Source organism: Apodemus sylvaticus, chromosome 9 (genome assembly GCF_947179515.1).
Source record: "Apodemus sylvaticus chromosome 9, mApoSyl1.1, whole genome shotgun sequence".
In the NCBI taxonomy this organism is placed as follows: Eukaryota; Metazoa; Chordata; class Mammalia; order Rodentia; family Muridae; genus Apodemus; species Apodemus sylvaticus.
The window spans coordinates 73,731,265-73,748,774 of NC_067480.1; the positions used below are offsets into that span (position 1 = coordinate 73,731,265).

The 17,510-nt window shown below is 43.2% G+C and overlaps 1 protein-coding gene across 1 annotated transcript in view; it reads left to right on the forward strand.

Moving 5' to 3' along the window:
* Positions 1–3,545: 3,545 nt before the first annotated feature.
* Efhb (EF-hand domain family member B) overlaps positions 3,546–17,510 on the forward strand; it is a 69,322-nt gene continuing 55,357 nt past the window's right edge. The window contains exons 1-5 of the mRNA XM_052192635.1: positions 3,546–4,384; positions 10,055–10,117; positions 10,961–11,104; positions 13,266–13,446; positions 16,778–16,888. Coding sequence (XP_052048595.1) covers positions 3,548–4,384; positions 10,055–10,117; positions 10,961–11,104; positions 13,266–13,446; positions 16,778–16,888 — 1,336 coding nt within the window. The 5' untranslated portion in view covers positions 3,546–3,547. The remainder of the gene's footprint in view (positions 4,385–10,054; positions 10,118–10,960; positions 11,105–13,265; positions 13,447–16,777; positions 16,889–17,510) is intronic.

The following is a 17,510-nucleotide window of genomic DNA, read 5'->3' on the forward strand; positions in this document are numbered from 1 at the left end:
TATTTCTGCACAAACATCATGACCAAGAAGCAAGCTGGGGAGGAAAGGGTTTATTGAGCTTACACTTCCACACTGCTGTTCATCACTAAAGGAAGCAGGAGCTGATGCAGAGGCCATAGAAGGATGTTTCTTACTGGCTTGCTTCCCCTGGATTGTTCAGTCTGCTCTGTTATAGAACCCAAGAACACCAGCCCAGGGATGGCACCACCCACAAGGGGCCTTCCCACTTGATCACCAACTGAGAAAATGCCCCACAGTTGCATCTCATGGAGGCACTTCCCAACTGAAGCTCCTTTCTCTGTGATAACTCCAGCCTGTGACAAGTTGATACACAAAACCAGCCAGTGCAGTGTTCTTTACTGATTCTATTTTCTTTTTCAGGATTTGAATTGTTTTTATTTAATTTCTTCTACTTGTTGTGTTTTCCTGGAGTTCTTTAAGAGATTTATTAATTTCCTCTTTCAGGACCTCCATTATATTCATATATACAGTGTTAGGGTTTTTTTTCTTTTGCTTTAGCTGTGTTGACATATTCAGGCTCTGATGGGGTAGGATAGCTGTGCTTTGGTGGACACAGATTGCCCTGGATGATACTGAGTTTTCACAATGGCTTCTAGGCATCTGGAATTGGTATCATTACAGGTGGAGGTGCCAATTTATCAATTTGTCTTGGTTGAATACAAATTTTGGTCCTTGTTTTCTGTTTCCTCCCTGGATTTTGGGGGAGCATGATGGCTGTGTGTTGCCTTCTAGGAAATATTATTTGGGTCAGAAAGTTGTGGCCTCTGAAGTTCCAGGTAAATTTGGTAGCTGACACTTAGGAATGGGGATAGGATAGGGGTCTGAATGGATTTATAGGAGAGAGGAAAAGAGAATGTTCTCCTTATTTCTGCTTATTTTGTGTCTTTGTACTGGGGGAGACAGTAAAGAGAGGTCATGCTAGAGGGTCTGCTACAGAGCTGGGCATGAGACTGGATGGTTGGATCTACAGGAATAGAAAGAGAGGGTAAGTTCTACAGACAGCCTACCTGCTTCCGTGGCAGGAATAGCCTGTGGATCAATAGGAAAGTGCACGCTAGAGTTGGGGCCTGGGATAAAGCAACAAGTTGGGAGGGGGAGGTTAGGAAGGGAGGTCTGTGGGATCCACAGGAGATGCAGGCAAAGGGAAAGGGGGCTCTAGGTGGTGTTCTATCATCTTTCTTTTTTTTTTGTTTATTCAGTTAACATTCTTTTGAAATCTAATTCATTTTATATGTGTTATTTAGCATGCAGAGAAATAAGATTCACTATGACAATTTCTTCTATGTAAGTCATTATCCTAGCACAAGTCTTAATCCCAGCACTCTGGAGGCAGAGACAGGGGGCTCTCTGAGTTTGAGGCCAACCTGGTCTACTAAGCAAGTTCTAGGACAGCCAGGGATATTCAGAGAAGCCCTGTTTTGAAAAAAAAAAACCCAAAAACACCAAACAAAATAAAAATGCAGGATGTGTGTACGGAGAGTTAGAGAGATGGCTCAGAGGTTAAAACTTCAAATAACTGTTTCAGAGGGCCTAAGTTCCCATGTCAGGCAGCTCATAAATACTTGTAACTCCAGCTATAGAGGAATCTGACACTCTGGACTCTGCAGGCACCTACACTTATAAGTGTACACACACACACACACACACACACAAATGAAAACAATCTTGCAGTCCTGTGTATAATCTTAGTTACTTGAAAGGCTGAAGAAGCAGGATTAGTGCACTTTCCTTGCATGTGTGAGGTCCTGGCTTCAATGCTGCTCCACCCCCAGGACCACCAAAGAGAAGAAAAATAACTGACTGAAGCTGTGATAGCAAATAGGTATAATTTTAGTCTTGAGAAACTGATATAAAATTTAAGGTAGATGGCAGCTTGGGCTATGTGTGTTTTATCTCTAAGAAAGAAAAAAATGCAACCCCAATTCATGGAGTATCCTACATTACAAATCAGTAAAGCTGAATTCGCTGTGTTTATAAAATACATCATGTTATCGTGTCACATCTCCACTTTTCGAGTGGAGACAGGGCTTTTGCTCTGCAGAGAAAGCTGCCTGTGAACTTCTTTCAAAGCACTCTTCTGAGTGCCGTGATTACAGGCTTGCAGCCCCAGGCCTAGCCTTCCAGCTTTAGCATGTACGTCTGAATACAATCTGAGACCCAGTCTAAGGACTTTGAGCTGTTACTATAAGAAAAAGATATTTCTATATTACAGCTATAAACTATAACTTCCTAGAATTTAAAGTAGTTCCTTAATTTTTTTTTTATTACATTTCAATTTACTTGGGGGTGGCAGTGGCGGTGGGGTTGCCACTGGGCACATGGAGAGCAGAGAACTCTGACAAGGGAGTCAGTATATGGCAACTTGAACTGAGGTTGTCAGGTTTGGCGAAGGTGCTTTTATTCACTGAGCAATCTCCCTGACCCTTAAGTCATTCTTTAGAGCTGGAGATTTATGTCAGCAGAAGAGAGGTTACCTGGCATGCCTGAGGTCCTGGACTAATGCCCAATGCCCATGGTAGGGAGCATGGGTGTTTAATGTGTGATTTTTTGGGGGTGGGGTGGGATGAGGGTGGTGATTCTGAGAGAGGGTCTAATTAAGTAGCCTTTGCTGGTCTAGAGCTACTTCGTAGACCTGGCTAGCCTGGAACTCACAGATATCCTCTTGCCTCTTTGAGTGCTGAGATAATAGGCATGAGATAATAGGCCCTGTCCATTCCAGATTCTTTATCATTAAGATAACTCCAAGCACTGGAGAAACTTGTGGGCAAGGGAAGACCTAGAAGGAACAGTCACCACAAGATGACTTTCTTCCAGCTTACCTGTGAAGAAGCTGACGGTCACCAGAACTGAATCTCTGTGTGTCTGATCTCCTTCTCCTCCTCTCTTCGTGTTTCTTTTACCTCAGGGTGGCTTTGAACTCATAATTATTCTTCTGCTTTAATTTCCTGAGTTCTGCAACTGCACCATGCCTGACTCAGTTTACTAAAAGTCAAAATAGGAGTGTATAATTTGGGAAATGAAAGAGAACTTGGCAAACATCAGGTTTAGTATCCACACTAATGTGTGAGGGAGAAGCTGGGGATTCGGGGTGAACACGGACTGATACTGGGGAGATGGCTCAGCCCTTGAAAGCTTTCTCCAGGGCCCACAACTATCTGGCTTTTGTGACTTCTGCACACACACACACACACACACACACACACACACACACACACACACACACAAACACTCACATAAATGAAAATAATATTGAGAGAGAGAGAAAAAGGAAAGAGGAGGAGAAGGTGGAGGAGGAGGAGAGGAGAGACAGAGGCAAGACAGGGAAGGGACGCGAAACAAAAACTAGGATTCTGGGAAAGAAAAGGAGTGAAGCCTACTGCGCAACTCTGAAGGAGATGGGCGGGGCGGGTTACAGGGAAGAATTGCTCGCCAAGCCCCGCCCCAAGTCTGTTTCCCAGGTAACGGGATAAACAGACTCCATCCAGTCCCCCTCGGCCGGAAACAGTCTGCAGGGAGTACCGGGAGTATGTGTTCGTTTGCGAGAGTAGGGTCCCCCAAACCTTTGCAAACTTCAGCTTCTCCGTTAGAGATGAGTTCTCTGAGAAGGACAAGAGCACCTGAAATCTCGGAACTTGGACTCACCCCAGAACAAAAGGACGATATAAGAGACAGGGTATTTAGGGGAACAAGATCTCCCACGGAGCTGGCGTTCGAATTGAGACTAGAACAAGATCGAAGATGGAGGGAGAGGATGGCATCATCAGAAACAAAACTGCCACCTCGCCATGCTCTTGGAGTAGGATTAGAAAGACATACTATTTCAGGGACACCCGCAGAGATGGGTAACTTAGGACTCCACAAGGGCTCTGCCTTCCAGGAATCAAAACCTTTGGGTATGTTACCAGGAAACAAGGGTCTTCCACCTTGCCTTCGCTACGGAGGGACACTACACCCTTCTTTGGGCACAGTACACGCAAGCCCACAGGCCGCAGGGAGTATAAGGAAGCCTCTAGCCTGGGGTTCTGCCTGGACCGATGCTGAAGTGGAAAAGCAGCCTGCTGAAGGCTTGGAACTGAGAAAAGAACTGGAAAAAGAACCCACCTGTGTCGTGGTGGACCCCTGCGCAGAGATGCCCCCTAAGGAGGTAGACATCGGCTTGCCACAAACCCAGGACTCAGATGAAGACAAGAATACAGAGCCTCTAATATGTTTAGTAAGAGAACCTTCTGAATGTCCATTTGCCCAACCACCACTGGAAGAGAAAAAGGAGCCCTTGAGCGCCGAACCCAGAGTGGAGCCTCCAGGGAACATCAGACCCATCTATTCAGGGAAATTCTTTGATCGGGTGCCTTGCTGGCCAAGTGTAAGTTCACGTTATTGTGTGGTTTTCTTTTTGTTTGTTTCTCCTAGGGTTTCCCCTAGAATTCATGGATAGCCATGTCTTTCCTGAGGTGATGTAGTAGTGAGGCTGGTTTGTGTTTGTAGAGACAAATAGCAAAGTTTTCATTGGGATTCTGTCTTAGGGTTGCTGTAGCTATGCTGAAACACCATGACCCAAGGCAAGTTGGAGAGGAAAGGATTTATTCAGCTTACACTTTCACATCACAGTTCCTCGTCAGAGTCAGGACAGGAACTCAAGCAGGACCCAGCCTAGAGGCAGGAGCTGATGTAGGTCATGGACAGGTGCTGCCTATTGGCTTGCTCTTCGTGGCTTGCTTCGCCTGCTTCCTTATAGAACCCAGAACCACCATCAGCACAGGGATGGTCCACCCATAATCTGGGACCACCCCCATTAATTACTAATTAAGAAAATGCCCTACAGGCTTGCCTACAGCTTGATCTTATGGTAGTATTTTCTCAATTGAGGTTCCCTCCTCTTAAATGACTCTGGCCTGTGTCAGATTGACATAAAACTAGCCAGGACATATTATTTTTTTAAAGAATGTAATTATTATTATTAAGAATGTAATCATGTTGTTGTTGTTATTTTCTTGTTGTTTGAGACAGGGTTTCTCTGTGTAGCACTGCCTCTTCCCAACAACTCAGAGATTCACCTGCCTCTGCCCCCAGAGCACTGGGATTAAAGGCGTGTGACACCACTGCCCACCACCAGGCAGATTCTAACCCTTTTGCTCCTGGACTCTTTGCAGACATTCCTTAGTCGTCTTCTGATTCTCTGCCTTCCTTCCTAGCTGTGAACTTGCTGCTGTTGACATGCCTGTGGCTTTTCTTGATTTCCTTCTCTCTACCTTTGACTTTTGTTTTCTCCCCATTCTACATTTCCTCAACCCTCTCACACTGCCAAGATTTCTAAAGTTTGTATGGTGAGTGGGGAGAGGTCTTTCTCCTATGCTCATTATTCCCTTGGTATTGTCTGTCTTCAGCAAACTCTTGTAGTCATCATTGTGGGAGTCCAGGTCAACATGAGAAGGAAAGTGTGTGTCCTTTGCCCTGTAGGTTTAGGCTTAATCCATTGATTGGAGACAATGAAATGAGTATTTCACAGGTGTCAAAAGGAAGATTAAAATTTTTCTTCCTTCCAAGAGATGCATTCTTTACCATAAATCTTGTAGAAATGCTTTACAAACAGGATAGGCAAAAAGCTTAAGGGAAGAAAGAGAGCTGGGTGTGTTGGTGATCCAAGAACTTGGGTGGGCAAGACAGAGATTGTCAGGAATCCTGTGTGAATTTGGGCGACAAGGTGAGACCCTGCTCAGAAACCAAAACCAAAACCAAAACCAAAACCAAAACCAAAACCAACCAAACCAAAGCTGCTTAGCATGCAATGAAGTTCTGCATTCTGGCTATCTGTCTTGGTTAGGGTTTCACTGCTGTGCACAGACACCATGACCAAGGCAACTCTTATAAGGACAGCATTTAATTGGGGCTGGCTTACAGTTTCAGTCTATTATCATCAAGGCAGGAGCATGGCAGGCATGGTACAGGAGGAGCTGAGAGTTCTACATCTCATCCAAAGGTGGACAGGACAGGCAGCTAGGCCACACTTCCTCGAACAAGGCCACACCTACTCCAGTAAGGCCACACCTCCAAATAGTGCTACTCCTTGGGACAAGCATATTCAAACCACCACAGTAGTGCTGCTTCCATTTCTCAGTAATGTTTGGCTCTAGTAAATAAGCCACAGGATAACCAAAATTGTTCCTGCTTCACTTTTGTTTGTGAGACAAGGTGCTGTGTCAGTGGAGCCCAGGCGGCCTTCATGATTCTTTCACCCAAAGAAGAAATTGTTTGTTGGGATCCAGGAACACCGATCTCAGTCAAACAGGCATGGCTTTGAAAGACTCCTGAATGCTGGGAAATTCTCCCTCAAGTCTCGGGATAGGACGATGCCCCCAAAACATTCACGAGAGACCATTCTTGATGCAAACACATGAGGTTTAATTCTCCAGTGCACTGGGCCACTCTCGTGTCCCACGTAGAGACAGAGGAGTTCGACCCCGTGCTGCTGCGGTTGGGGATTTTTAAAGAAAAAGACCATAAAGAAAGAGGGGAGGGGATGCTCAGGCTGTGATCTATGTCATAAGGAGTGGGGAGATCAAGCGGCAATTCATGGCTCAGCGGAAGGTTACAGGTTATCTTGGGCAAACACAGTTACTTTGAGCGGGGATGGGGCACTGGTCATTGAAGCAAGGGGAGTGCTCATTCTTTGAAGCCAGGAGGAGTGCTCGTCCTTGCAGCTGGCAGGAGTGCTATCTTAAGGTTGACAACTTTCTAAGTTGCACTATGTCTAGGCTAATTGCTAGGGGTCTCTCAGTTTATTGAACACATACCCAAGACTGATCAATTAGGGCCGTAGCTCAAAATTTGGCATCTAAGGCTACAACGCTGAGCATTTTCCCCACAAAACCCACAATGAGCTCATATGCAAGTGCTGAAAGTGCCGTCTGGTCGTTGGCCCTGAGTCAAGGCATTTTAGACACACAGTTCATATTAACCTTTAATGGTTGGCTGTGAGAAGCTTATAGGTGTGCAATTTCTTAAGATTAACAAACCTCATAACATACAGAACACAACAGGGTATGTAGTCAACATGACTCTGAACTGGGTCAAGTTATTTTTCTGCATCAATGACTGTCAGGCATATTACAGTAACAATATGAAATAGCTGGCAGGCATGGAGCAAAATGGCTACCACTATACTAGGGGGGCAGACCTCAACAACTTTGTTTCTTTTGAGACAGGATCTGTCTATGTATTTCAGGCTGGCCTTGGACTGTCCATCCTCTTGAGCTAGCATCCTCAGACCTCAGAGTCCTAGATAGGACTAGGATTGTGCAGTGAAGAGATGCTTTTTTTTTAATTTAAATTTTCAAGACAAGGATTTTCTGTGTAGCTTTGCCTGTTCTGGACCAGGCTGGCTGTGAACTCAAAGATTTTTTTGCCTCTGCCTCCCGAGTTCTGGCACTAAAGGTGTGTGCTACCACCACCCTATTAAGAGAGGATTCTTATTGTTTATGTTTCAGACAGACTTTTATATAGTCCAGGATGATCTTGAACTCCCCAATCCTCCTACTTCAGCCTCAAATCTCTTTTGCTTCAGTGGTCCTGAGGCATTCTGAGTAGAGCTCTTATGCTGAAATTCAAAGATAAAACTCCACTAAGGAGCTTATATGGCTTCTGCAGAGTTTTGTCTGGGTGCAGTGGACATTTGTTCCCCTTGGTTCTGCATTTGCACTGGCTGTCTTAAATCGCTCTGCTTTCTGCTCTGTCAACAGATTACCTCAGCCACTGCTTCTCCTCTTGGGTGTGCCTGTTCTTTTTTTTTTTTTTTTTTTTTTTTTTTTGGTTTTTTCGAGGCAGGGTTTCTCTGTGTAGCCCTGGCTGTCCTGGAACTCACTCTGTAGACCAGGCTGGCCTCGAACTCAGAAATCTGCCTGCCTCTGCCTCCCAAAGTGCTGGGATTACAGGCTGCACCACCACCGCCCGGCTGGGTGTGCCTGTTCTTATTTCTGGATTAGTTCTGTTGTTTATGACCTCTGATATGGCCTCACACACATATGTATTCTGCCCTTGGACTTCTGTGCTGGCTGGTCTTTTGCCAACTTGATTGTACTGGCTGGTTTTGTGTCAACTTGACACAAGCTGGAGTTATCACAGAGAAAGGAGCTTCAGGTGAGGAAATGCCTCCACGATATCCAGCTGTGGGGCATTTTCTCAATTAGTGATCAAGGTGGGAGGGCCCATTGTGGGTAGTACCATCTCTGGACTGGTAGTTTTGGGTTCTATAAGAAAGGAAGCTGAAGCCGGGCGGTGTTGGCACACACTTTTAGTCCCAGCACTTGGAGGCAGAGGCAGGTGGGTTTCTGAGTTCGAGGCCAGCAAGCTGAGCAAGCCAGGGGAAGCAAGCCAGTAAGAAACATCCCTCCATGGCTTCTGCATCAGCTCCTGCTTCCCGACCTGCTTGAATTCTAGTCCTGACTTCCTTTGGTGATGAACAGCAGTGTGGAAATGTAAGCTGAATAAACCCTTTCCTCCCTAACTTGCTTCTTGGTCATGATGTTTGTGCAGGGATAGGAAATGCCTTACAGCTGGATCTCATTCACGGAGGCATTTCCTCAAGGGAGGCTCCTTTCTCTTACAGCCCCAGCTTGTGTCAAGTCGACACACAAAACCAGCCAGTACGCCTGTAACCCCAGCTTTCAGGAGATGGAGGCACGCGGAATGCCACAACTTCAGGCTAACCTGGATATAGAATGAGAAGTTGTCTCAAAAAACAAAAGAAAGCAAAGCAAAGGAATGACTAGATAGCAGTGTTTAAACCTGGCTAATAAGGCACGGAGAGCTGAGGTCTGCACCCTTCAGTGATTTTTCCCACCAAATTCTATGCTATACATGGTTATTTCAACATTGAAAAATGATATTTTTCATTTATTTAATAAACAAACATTTCACTACAAATGCAAAGTTCTTTTGTTTGGTTTGGGATATTGCAGGTGTGCACCGCCATGCCTGGTGTGTGCAGTGCTGATGGTCAAACCCAGGACTTCATGCATGTTTGGTCTACTCTCTACCAACTGAGTTATATCTCCAAGCTCTCGTTCTTTTTATTTGTTTTGGACAGGACTTTACTATTGTAATTCCTGATGGCCTTGAACTCTTGGGAATCCCCCCATCTCAGACTCTGGGACTACAGGAATGACCAATCATGCTTAGTTTCCAATTCTTTCAATTTTTAAAAGAGTAATGTGTACATTATACAAATATCAGCCACTTTGAAATAGATAAAGGGGAAATAGTTTGTGTATTTGAGAGTAGATTCTTATTAGCTTTGCTCAGAGCAATGTAAGGACAGATAAGACTCATTACAAATACGTGGGCAAAGCCAAATACTATTTGAATCATTTTCTCTAGGAGTTGGGCTACAAGAAACATACTAGTAAGCATAAAAATATTTTCTGGGCTTCTGTGAGAGTTTGTTCAATTCTAGAGGCTGATGCTGGGGAGTATGATTTAGGGACTAGCCTGGGCTGCATAAGAAGATATGTATCTCAAAAAACAAATTTGTTTGAAACACACATATATTTCCTACATTTGGAAATGAAATAATTAAAAAAAATTAAGATTTTTTGTCACCAAGCATGTTAATGTTTGTAATCCCAGCACCAAGGTGGCAGAGGCAGGAGGATTGCTATAAATTTGAGTGAAATCCTCTGTCAAAAAAGAGAGGGGAAAAAAGCCTGTGATATTGCTCACAGCTGTAATCTCTGCCCCGGGTAGCTGGCAGGCAAGGATTATGAGTTCAAGGTCATCCTGTACTACAAAGCCAGTTCCAGGCCTAAACAAACCAGGAAAGGAAACACACTGTTTCCAATGGGTAAGCACTTCATAATGTCACAGAATTACTGGATGCATTTCTGCCTCTTGTTTGTTTACTATCTATTCAATTGTTCTATTATTTTATTTTAGTAGCACTTGTAGCATTTGAGGTACAGGTGAAGTTTAAAATACATTCCACTCTTTAACAATGCTTTCTTCACCCTGAAATGATCAATATTTTTTTTTTTCCTCTAAGGCAGGAAAAGTTAAGCCAGTTGGATACAGAGTTGCAACCTGTTTGACTGAAAAGCTTCCCAGGGTGAGCACTTCCCAGTCTTTGTGTTTGTACCTTGAATATGAGCAGTAGGAGGCTGGACTCTCAACGTTCCTCAGGAGAGGGTGCACAGATGTAATGTCGTCAGTTTTGAATCTTTACTATATTTTGGTGATACATATTGATTTCATCCAAGAAAATGAAAATGAGAATATACATTTCTTTTAGTCTACCAAAAATTCTAGGATTCAATGTATTTCAGTAAGAATTATGGGATGTTTGTAACCTGGATGTTTCTGGGGCGGGGCATGTCTGCGTGACTATAAGCCACATGTGCGCAGGTATCCATGGCGGCCAGAACAGGGCATGGAATCTTTGGAGCTAGAGTGTTAGGTGGTTATGTGTACCATGTAGATGCAGGGAACTTAACACAGGGCCTCGGGAAAAGCAACGAGTGCTTGTGTAACTGCTTAGCTTTTTCCAGTCTTCTAAATTACAGTCTTAAAAAATTGTTTTAACATTAATTTTTATTTTATGTGTATGAGTGCTTTGCCTGTATTTATACATACCTGGTGCTCACAGAGGTCAGAATTGATCATCAGATCCCCTGGAATTGGAGTTTCAGGGTTATGAGCCAACATATGGGTACTGGAACTGAACCTGGGTCCTCTTGCAAGAGCAACAAGAGTGTTCATATGCCGTGAGCCATCCCTTCAGCCCCTCAAACTAGGATATTTAAAGTATTTTATTTCTACCAGTAAACAAATTTTAGAGGGTGTGTCCTAGTTTTCAGACGCAGGAAGCCACCACTGGCGATGGATGCTGAGTTGATATTTTGAAACTTGTGCTTCATGTGTCATGCGTCGTTTCTTGTTTCACTTTTCCCAGCTAATGACTCCCCCGGAGGCAAAGAAGTATTTCAACTTCAGATATCCACCTGCTGGAGCAGAAAGAGTATTTTATGGCAGAGCAAATGATCCCCAAATCGCACCTTTTTTGACACATGGACTAAGATCTAGACTCTCAATACCGGTAAACCTTTCTTTTTTTTTTTCCCCCTATATTAATCATTAATTTACTGTTATAAAGTTACACAAATAAAGGTGTAAGTGAAATTCTACCGTGGGTATTTTTCTTCTTCATTCTGGTTTCTAAGAACACTAGTCTTGGGCAATGGGTTGAGTTTTCAAATAACTAAGACTGGGCAAAGGAAGCGGCAGTTCAAACCCAGTCTTCACGGATCCTCAGATGGTATGAGGCTGTGGCATCCTGTTTTCAGGAAAGACAGATGTCATCATACCTCATTAGCTGTTAAGAGCCTTGGCCTGCTCCTCTTGCCCTGAGACCTTATATAGAACATATATAGATCTTGAGTGGGTCAGAAAATATTTGATGCTGACTGCCTGGATATGACTGTCCCCTCACTGCTTATTTATCTACCTTCTAATCTTTCCTTCTGTATTTGTTGTCTCCCTTTTATTTATTTCAGTTTATTTATTTATTTATTTATTTATTTATTTATTTATTTATTCATTTATTTATTGGTGGGGCTAACACTGGAACTCAGGGTATTCTGTATGCTGGGTAAACACTACTATTGAGCTCTATCATCAACCCGCTATCTTTTTTTGTTTAAAAACCTTTTCCCACATTTTGTGTGTGTGTGTGTGTGTGTGTGTATGTGTGTTTGTGTGTGTGTTACAGCACCTGGGAGGAGGACAGATGAGAACATGGGGCAGTCAGTTCTTTCCTTCGATCAAATAATTTCTGGGGACTAAATTCAGATCATTAGCCCTGGCAACAAGCTCCCTTACCTGCTGAACCATCTTGGCCATTTCAAAAAAAAATTGATTAATTGTGTGTGTGTGTGTGTGTGTGTGTGTGTGTGTGTGTATGTGTGTATGTGTGTGCGTGCGCTTTATGTGTGGGTATACATGTAGGGACTCAGAGGACAACTTTGTAGAGTTTTTGTAGAGTTGGTTCCCTCTTCCTGTTACACAGCTTCTGGGGATCACAGTCACATTGACAGGCTTTTGAGGCAGTATTTTTACTTGCTAATCCATGTTTTAGGTCCTTTTTTGTTTTTGAGACAATGTACTATGCGCAATATCTATCTCTCTTTTCTTTCTCTTCCTGTCTATCTTGCCCCTGCTTTTTGTTTATTTGTTTGAGGCAGTGGTTTTTCTACGTAGCCATAGCTATTCTAGAACTTGCTTTGTAGACCAGGCTGGCCTTGAACTCAGATCCAACTGCCTCTTTCTCTACAGTTCTGGGATTAAAGGCATGCACCACCATGCCCAGTGCTTTCTATCATTTTTATCTTTTGTTATTTGAAGTTTTTATTCTGTAGTCCAGGTTGGTCTCAATCCCCTTGCCTCTGATACTTAAGTGCTGGGAGTACAGTACTGTGTCATCAAGCCCAATCTGGGTTTTATATGTTTGAGAAAGTTGGTGGAAATAATTTGTGTTCTCTGCTTGTCATACCTGTTGTTCTGTCTGTCTGTCTGTCTGTCTGTCTGTCTGTCTATCTATCTATGTATCTGTGTATGTACACACGTATGTACATATGTACCTACCTACCTACCTACCTACCTATCTATTTACTTAATGCTGGTATTGAACCCATGGTCATGCGCCTGTTAGGCAAGTGCTATATTGCTGGGTTATATCTCTAGGTCTTTTTATTTCTGCCTTTGTGGTTTGAATTTACAGCCTTATAAGCACTCCACTACTGAACCATATCTCCATCTGGTCTTGCACTCTTTCTGTAGTCCATGCCTGCCTGGAGCTTGGTATCCTGGTGCTTCAGTTCCTCCAGGAGCTAGGATACAGTTTTAGCTGAACGTTCTGCATCTGCTTTGTTAAACTTTTCATTACTGATTTTGTCAATTACTGGAAGATGAGCAAAGCCAATGATGATGGGGAAATACCACTTTTTTTTTTTTTTGGTTTTGTTTTTTTTTGAGACAGGGTTTCTCTGTGTAGCCCTGGCTGTCGTGGAACTCACTCTGTAGACCAGGCTGGCCTCGAACTCAGAAATCCACCTGCCTCTGCCTCCCAAGTGCTAGGATTAAAGGCATGCACCAACGCCGCCTGGCGGGAAATATCACTTTAATCATATTTTCTTCTCATTAGAGTTTTAGTTTTCTTAATATACTTGTTTTGATACATGAACATTCTATAATTTCTTTAGATGAGCTCATTGATAAACCCACAGCCCATTACCACGTTTCAACAGAAAATTAAAGACAAAAAAGAATCTATATATTTTAGCCATCAACGAGCACCATTGGGAAAATCTCATGATCAAACACCAGGATTGCCTAAAGGAATGGACGTGATCAACACAACAATGGGGACACCGACTATCAAAGGTAGTAAAAATAAGGGGCAGGAAGAGGTGGGAAACTATGTTTTATGAAATTGGATTAAAGATGTCACTGGTATATTTTCTGTTGATGGTGTGAAGGATGGTTAATGATGAAAGATGAACATAGTCTTCACACATGGTCTGTTGTCTTCTCTCCTTCTAGCTAGTCCTGATGACAATGGCATCACATCCTCTCTGTTCCCTAACTACAATCTCACTTTTGCAGTTTTCACTTTCAGTTTTCTGCTTTTATTTAAACCTATACTTTTTTTCTACCCAGTCTGTATCCTGACATGGTACCTGGAAAGTGGCACACAGAGAGACGGATTCCTCCATATACAAGTAAAAAGGTGGTATCACAGCAGGGTCTCTCTCTCTCTTCCTTTCTTCTTGTATCCCTCCCTCACTCCCTTCCTTCTTGTCAATTTTTCTTTCTTTTTAGGTTACTTTCTCATACTTGCTTTCTGTATCAATGGATATAATGATTCACATATAAAAAGAAATACTATTTCTGTTTGCTTCATTGAATTCCTGAAAGCAAAACAGATCATTATTACCTCCATTGGACACTGGAACCATCTGAGAGAAACCTTGTGTGGATTTTGCTATTTATTTATTTATTTGTGTGTGTGTGTGTGTGTGTGTGTGTGTGTGCACACACGCATGCGCGCTGAGACAAGGTCTCTCACAGTATGTGGTCTTGCTTGACTTGGAACTCATTATGTAGACCACACTGACTTTGAAACTTTGAACTCTTAGATCCACCTTCCTCTGCCTCTGGAGTGCTGGGATGAAAGACTTTAACCACCATGCCTGGACCCCACAGCATTCTCTTTGTAGTTAGTCTGATCCTGAAGTATAAGGCCACTATATGCCAGCAACTTTTGTGTCAGAATACTTGAAGAATATAGCTATCATTAAGTTCAACTAAATGATCTTTCATGAGTGATTTACTCACTTACTGTGCTTTTCAAGATGAAGTGTCTCCCAGCCTCATAGTTACACTTGACCCTTTTGCCTCTACTTTCCAAATACTGGGATTACAGATATAATCCACACTGTGTGGTTTGAATTATCATTTAAGATATCTACCCAATGAAAGAAACATATTTAATATGTCTTTGAACATTAAACATAAACATCTAAAAATTTTCAAGTAAAAAAATTTAAAAAAAATCTTCAAGTAATGTTTTATAGGAAAATTTTCTTTTTCTATGGATTGAATCTTGGGCCCTGAGCAAGCTAGTCAAGTCTTCTACCTCTGAGTTGCATCCTCAGTGATCTTTTTATCTTTTGTTTCAAAAATAGGTCTTACTGTAGCCAAGATGAGCCTGGAGCTTCAGATTTTTCAACTCTGTACTGTGTGGGACAATGCTGTGCTTGATGATATGTCTACCACACTGGCTTTTTCATATTATTTGAACATGATTTCTCTTCCCTCTCTCCCTCCCTCCCTCCCTCCCTCCCTCCCTCCCTCCCTCCCTCCCTCCCTCCCTCCCTCCTTCCCTCTTTCCCTCTCTCCATCCCTCCCTTCTTCCCTCCCTTCATCCCTCCCTACCTCTCTCTTCCTTCCCGCCCTACCTCCTTCCCTCTCTTCCTCTCTCTTCCTTTCCCCTTCTCCCTCTTCCTCCCCCTACCCACTCTCTTTGGATTCATCACATTGCTGGAGATTGGGCCTGGGGTCTCTATATAAGCAGGCAATTACCAACTTCTGATATCATTAGCTATTGGTTCATAGAGTTCAGTTCCTGACAGAAAAGCCAAAAGAGGGCTGATGAGATTAGCACAATAATATATATTGACAGATTGAAGGGGATCAGGAAGCAGGGAGTGGGGTTACATTTAAAAGATTATTATGTAACAGCCAGGTCCACTGGCTTGTGCCTATACGTCCAGCATTTTGGAAGCAGAGGTAGGAAGATCAAGAGTTTAAGGCCACCCTGAGCTACAAGAGACCCTGTTTCAGATAAAAAAAAAAAACTTTAATAAAAAGTCATAGTGGCACCCATTACCTGCCATTCCTGTTATAGTGACTGGCAGAATCAACGTGAGGAAGGTTAATTTGGTCTCATATTTTGAGTGAGCACAGTCCATTATGATAAGGAAGGCACGGTGGAGTTCATGGCAGCCAAGGCATGTGGCTGGTACTCTCACATATTCATGCACTAGGAAGTAGAGGATAAAAGGAGACTGGGCTATAACCGCTCAGCATCCTACTTACCTGGCAACCTCCCCAAACTATGCTACCTAGCAGGGTAAGGGATCAAACACATGAGCCTTCAGAAAGACTTCATTTACATTGAAATGGAGCATTGTGCCTATAATCCTAGCACTCGAGTGACTGAGGCAGGACAATCTCAAGTGTGTATGTATATGTATGTGTGTATATATGTATGTATGTATGAATGTATGTATGTAAATATATGTATATATAGATAAGGATCCTGTCTGGGAAAAAACAAAGGCAAGTGACACAGTTTAGTGATCGAGGGAACGCCTAGTATGCATAAGGTCCCACATTCAACCCCCAGCCTTTGAAGAATAGTAAGTGAAACAAGATGACTCACTGTGTGTATGCTGAGAATTGTGGGATTTGTTCTTGACTCCATGAGCTCCCTGTTATTTCTGGCTATGTTGAGAGCGGAGATTCAGATGAAAACAGACTACATGTCCATGCTTCAAGTTACAGCTGCCGAAATTTGCACATGGCACATCATTGTTTCTAATTCGGAATTCAGATTTGCTTGCTTATCCTAGGATAAGTTGCGAAGAAATTTCTCAGAGTCTCAGGATGGAGAATTTAACTGAAGTTGGCGCATGGCTGAGGATAACCCAGTGGCGCTGGTAGAGTTCTGATCTTCAGACTCCTCAGAGCTCTACAGCAAAATGATGTGTAGACTTATTCTCTCCCCTCCCTCTTATTATCTCCCTCCCCTCTCCTCCCTCCCTCCTCCTCCTTATTCTCTGTCTCCCTGTCTCTGTCTCTCTATCTCTGTGTCTGTGTCTCTGTTTCTCTGTGTCTCTGCCTGTTTGTCTGTCTCTCTTTTCTTTCTCTCTCTCTCCCTGCCTGTCTCTTTTAGGGCAGGTTCTGATGTAGCCTAGACTGACCTCAAATTCACTATGTAGCCCAGGCTATCCTTGAAGTCCTGGTCCTCCTCCTTCCACCATGTCCAGCTCATCTTGGTTTTGCTGCTGGATATTTGTTTAGTTGCCTATGTGATCTTCTAGGCACTCTGTGTATCGTATGAACCCATCAGACCAAACTTGTCATTGGTTCATATACACAATAAATAGCCAAGAGCCCTTAATATTGATCTTGTTGATTCTTTCCTCAGAACTGTCTGTTCGTGACACTGTGAATCCATCAAAATCCTTTGAAGATGTGTTTAAAGAAGGACAGGAAGGACATGATTTGTACACTGTCTCTCACAATGATTATTTTCCAGGTAAGTCTCGTCCAGTATGAAGTGGAGCTGCGGATCTGAGATTCTCAAATTTGTCAAGAAAAGCACGGAGCATAATGTTCATGAAGTTGGACACCTCATGGATGATGTACTTGATCCATACATGACAATTTACTGTAATTCATTGCATCACAAACTGTAGTAGTGGGGAACATGTAGATTAATGCATCACATTCTTAAAATACAGAACTAAGTCAGGCAGTGGTGGCGCACACCTGTAATCCCACGCCCTGTGGGAAGCAGAGGCAGGCGGATTTCTGAGTTCGAGGCCAGCCTGGTCTACAGAGTGAGTTCTAGGACAGCCAGGGCTATACAGAGAAACCCTGTTTCAAAAAAACCAAATCCAAAAAACAAAAAACAACAACCGCCCCCCCCCAAAATGCCCCCCCCCAAAAAAACCAGAAGTAGCTAAGTATGATGGTAGGTGATTATAATCCCATTTCTCAAGGGACTGAAAGATGATTGCAGATTTGAGGATAGCATGGCGTACATAGTGAAACTGTATATTTAAAAAGAAGAATGTAAGCAAGCTAACAAGCAAGTAAGCAAGTGGCCTGAATGGTGGCACAGGTCTCTAATCCCAGCACTCTGGAGGCCAAGGCAA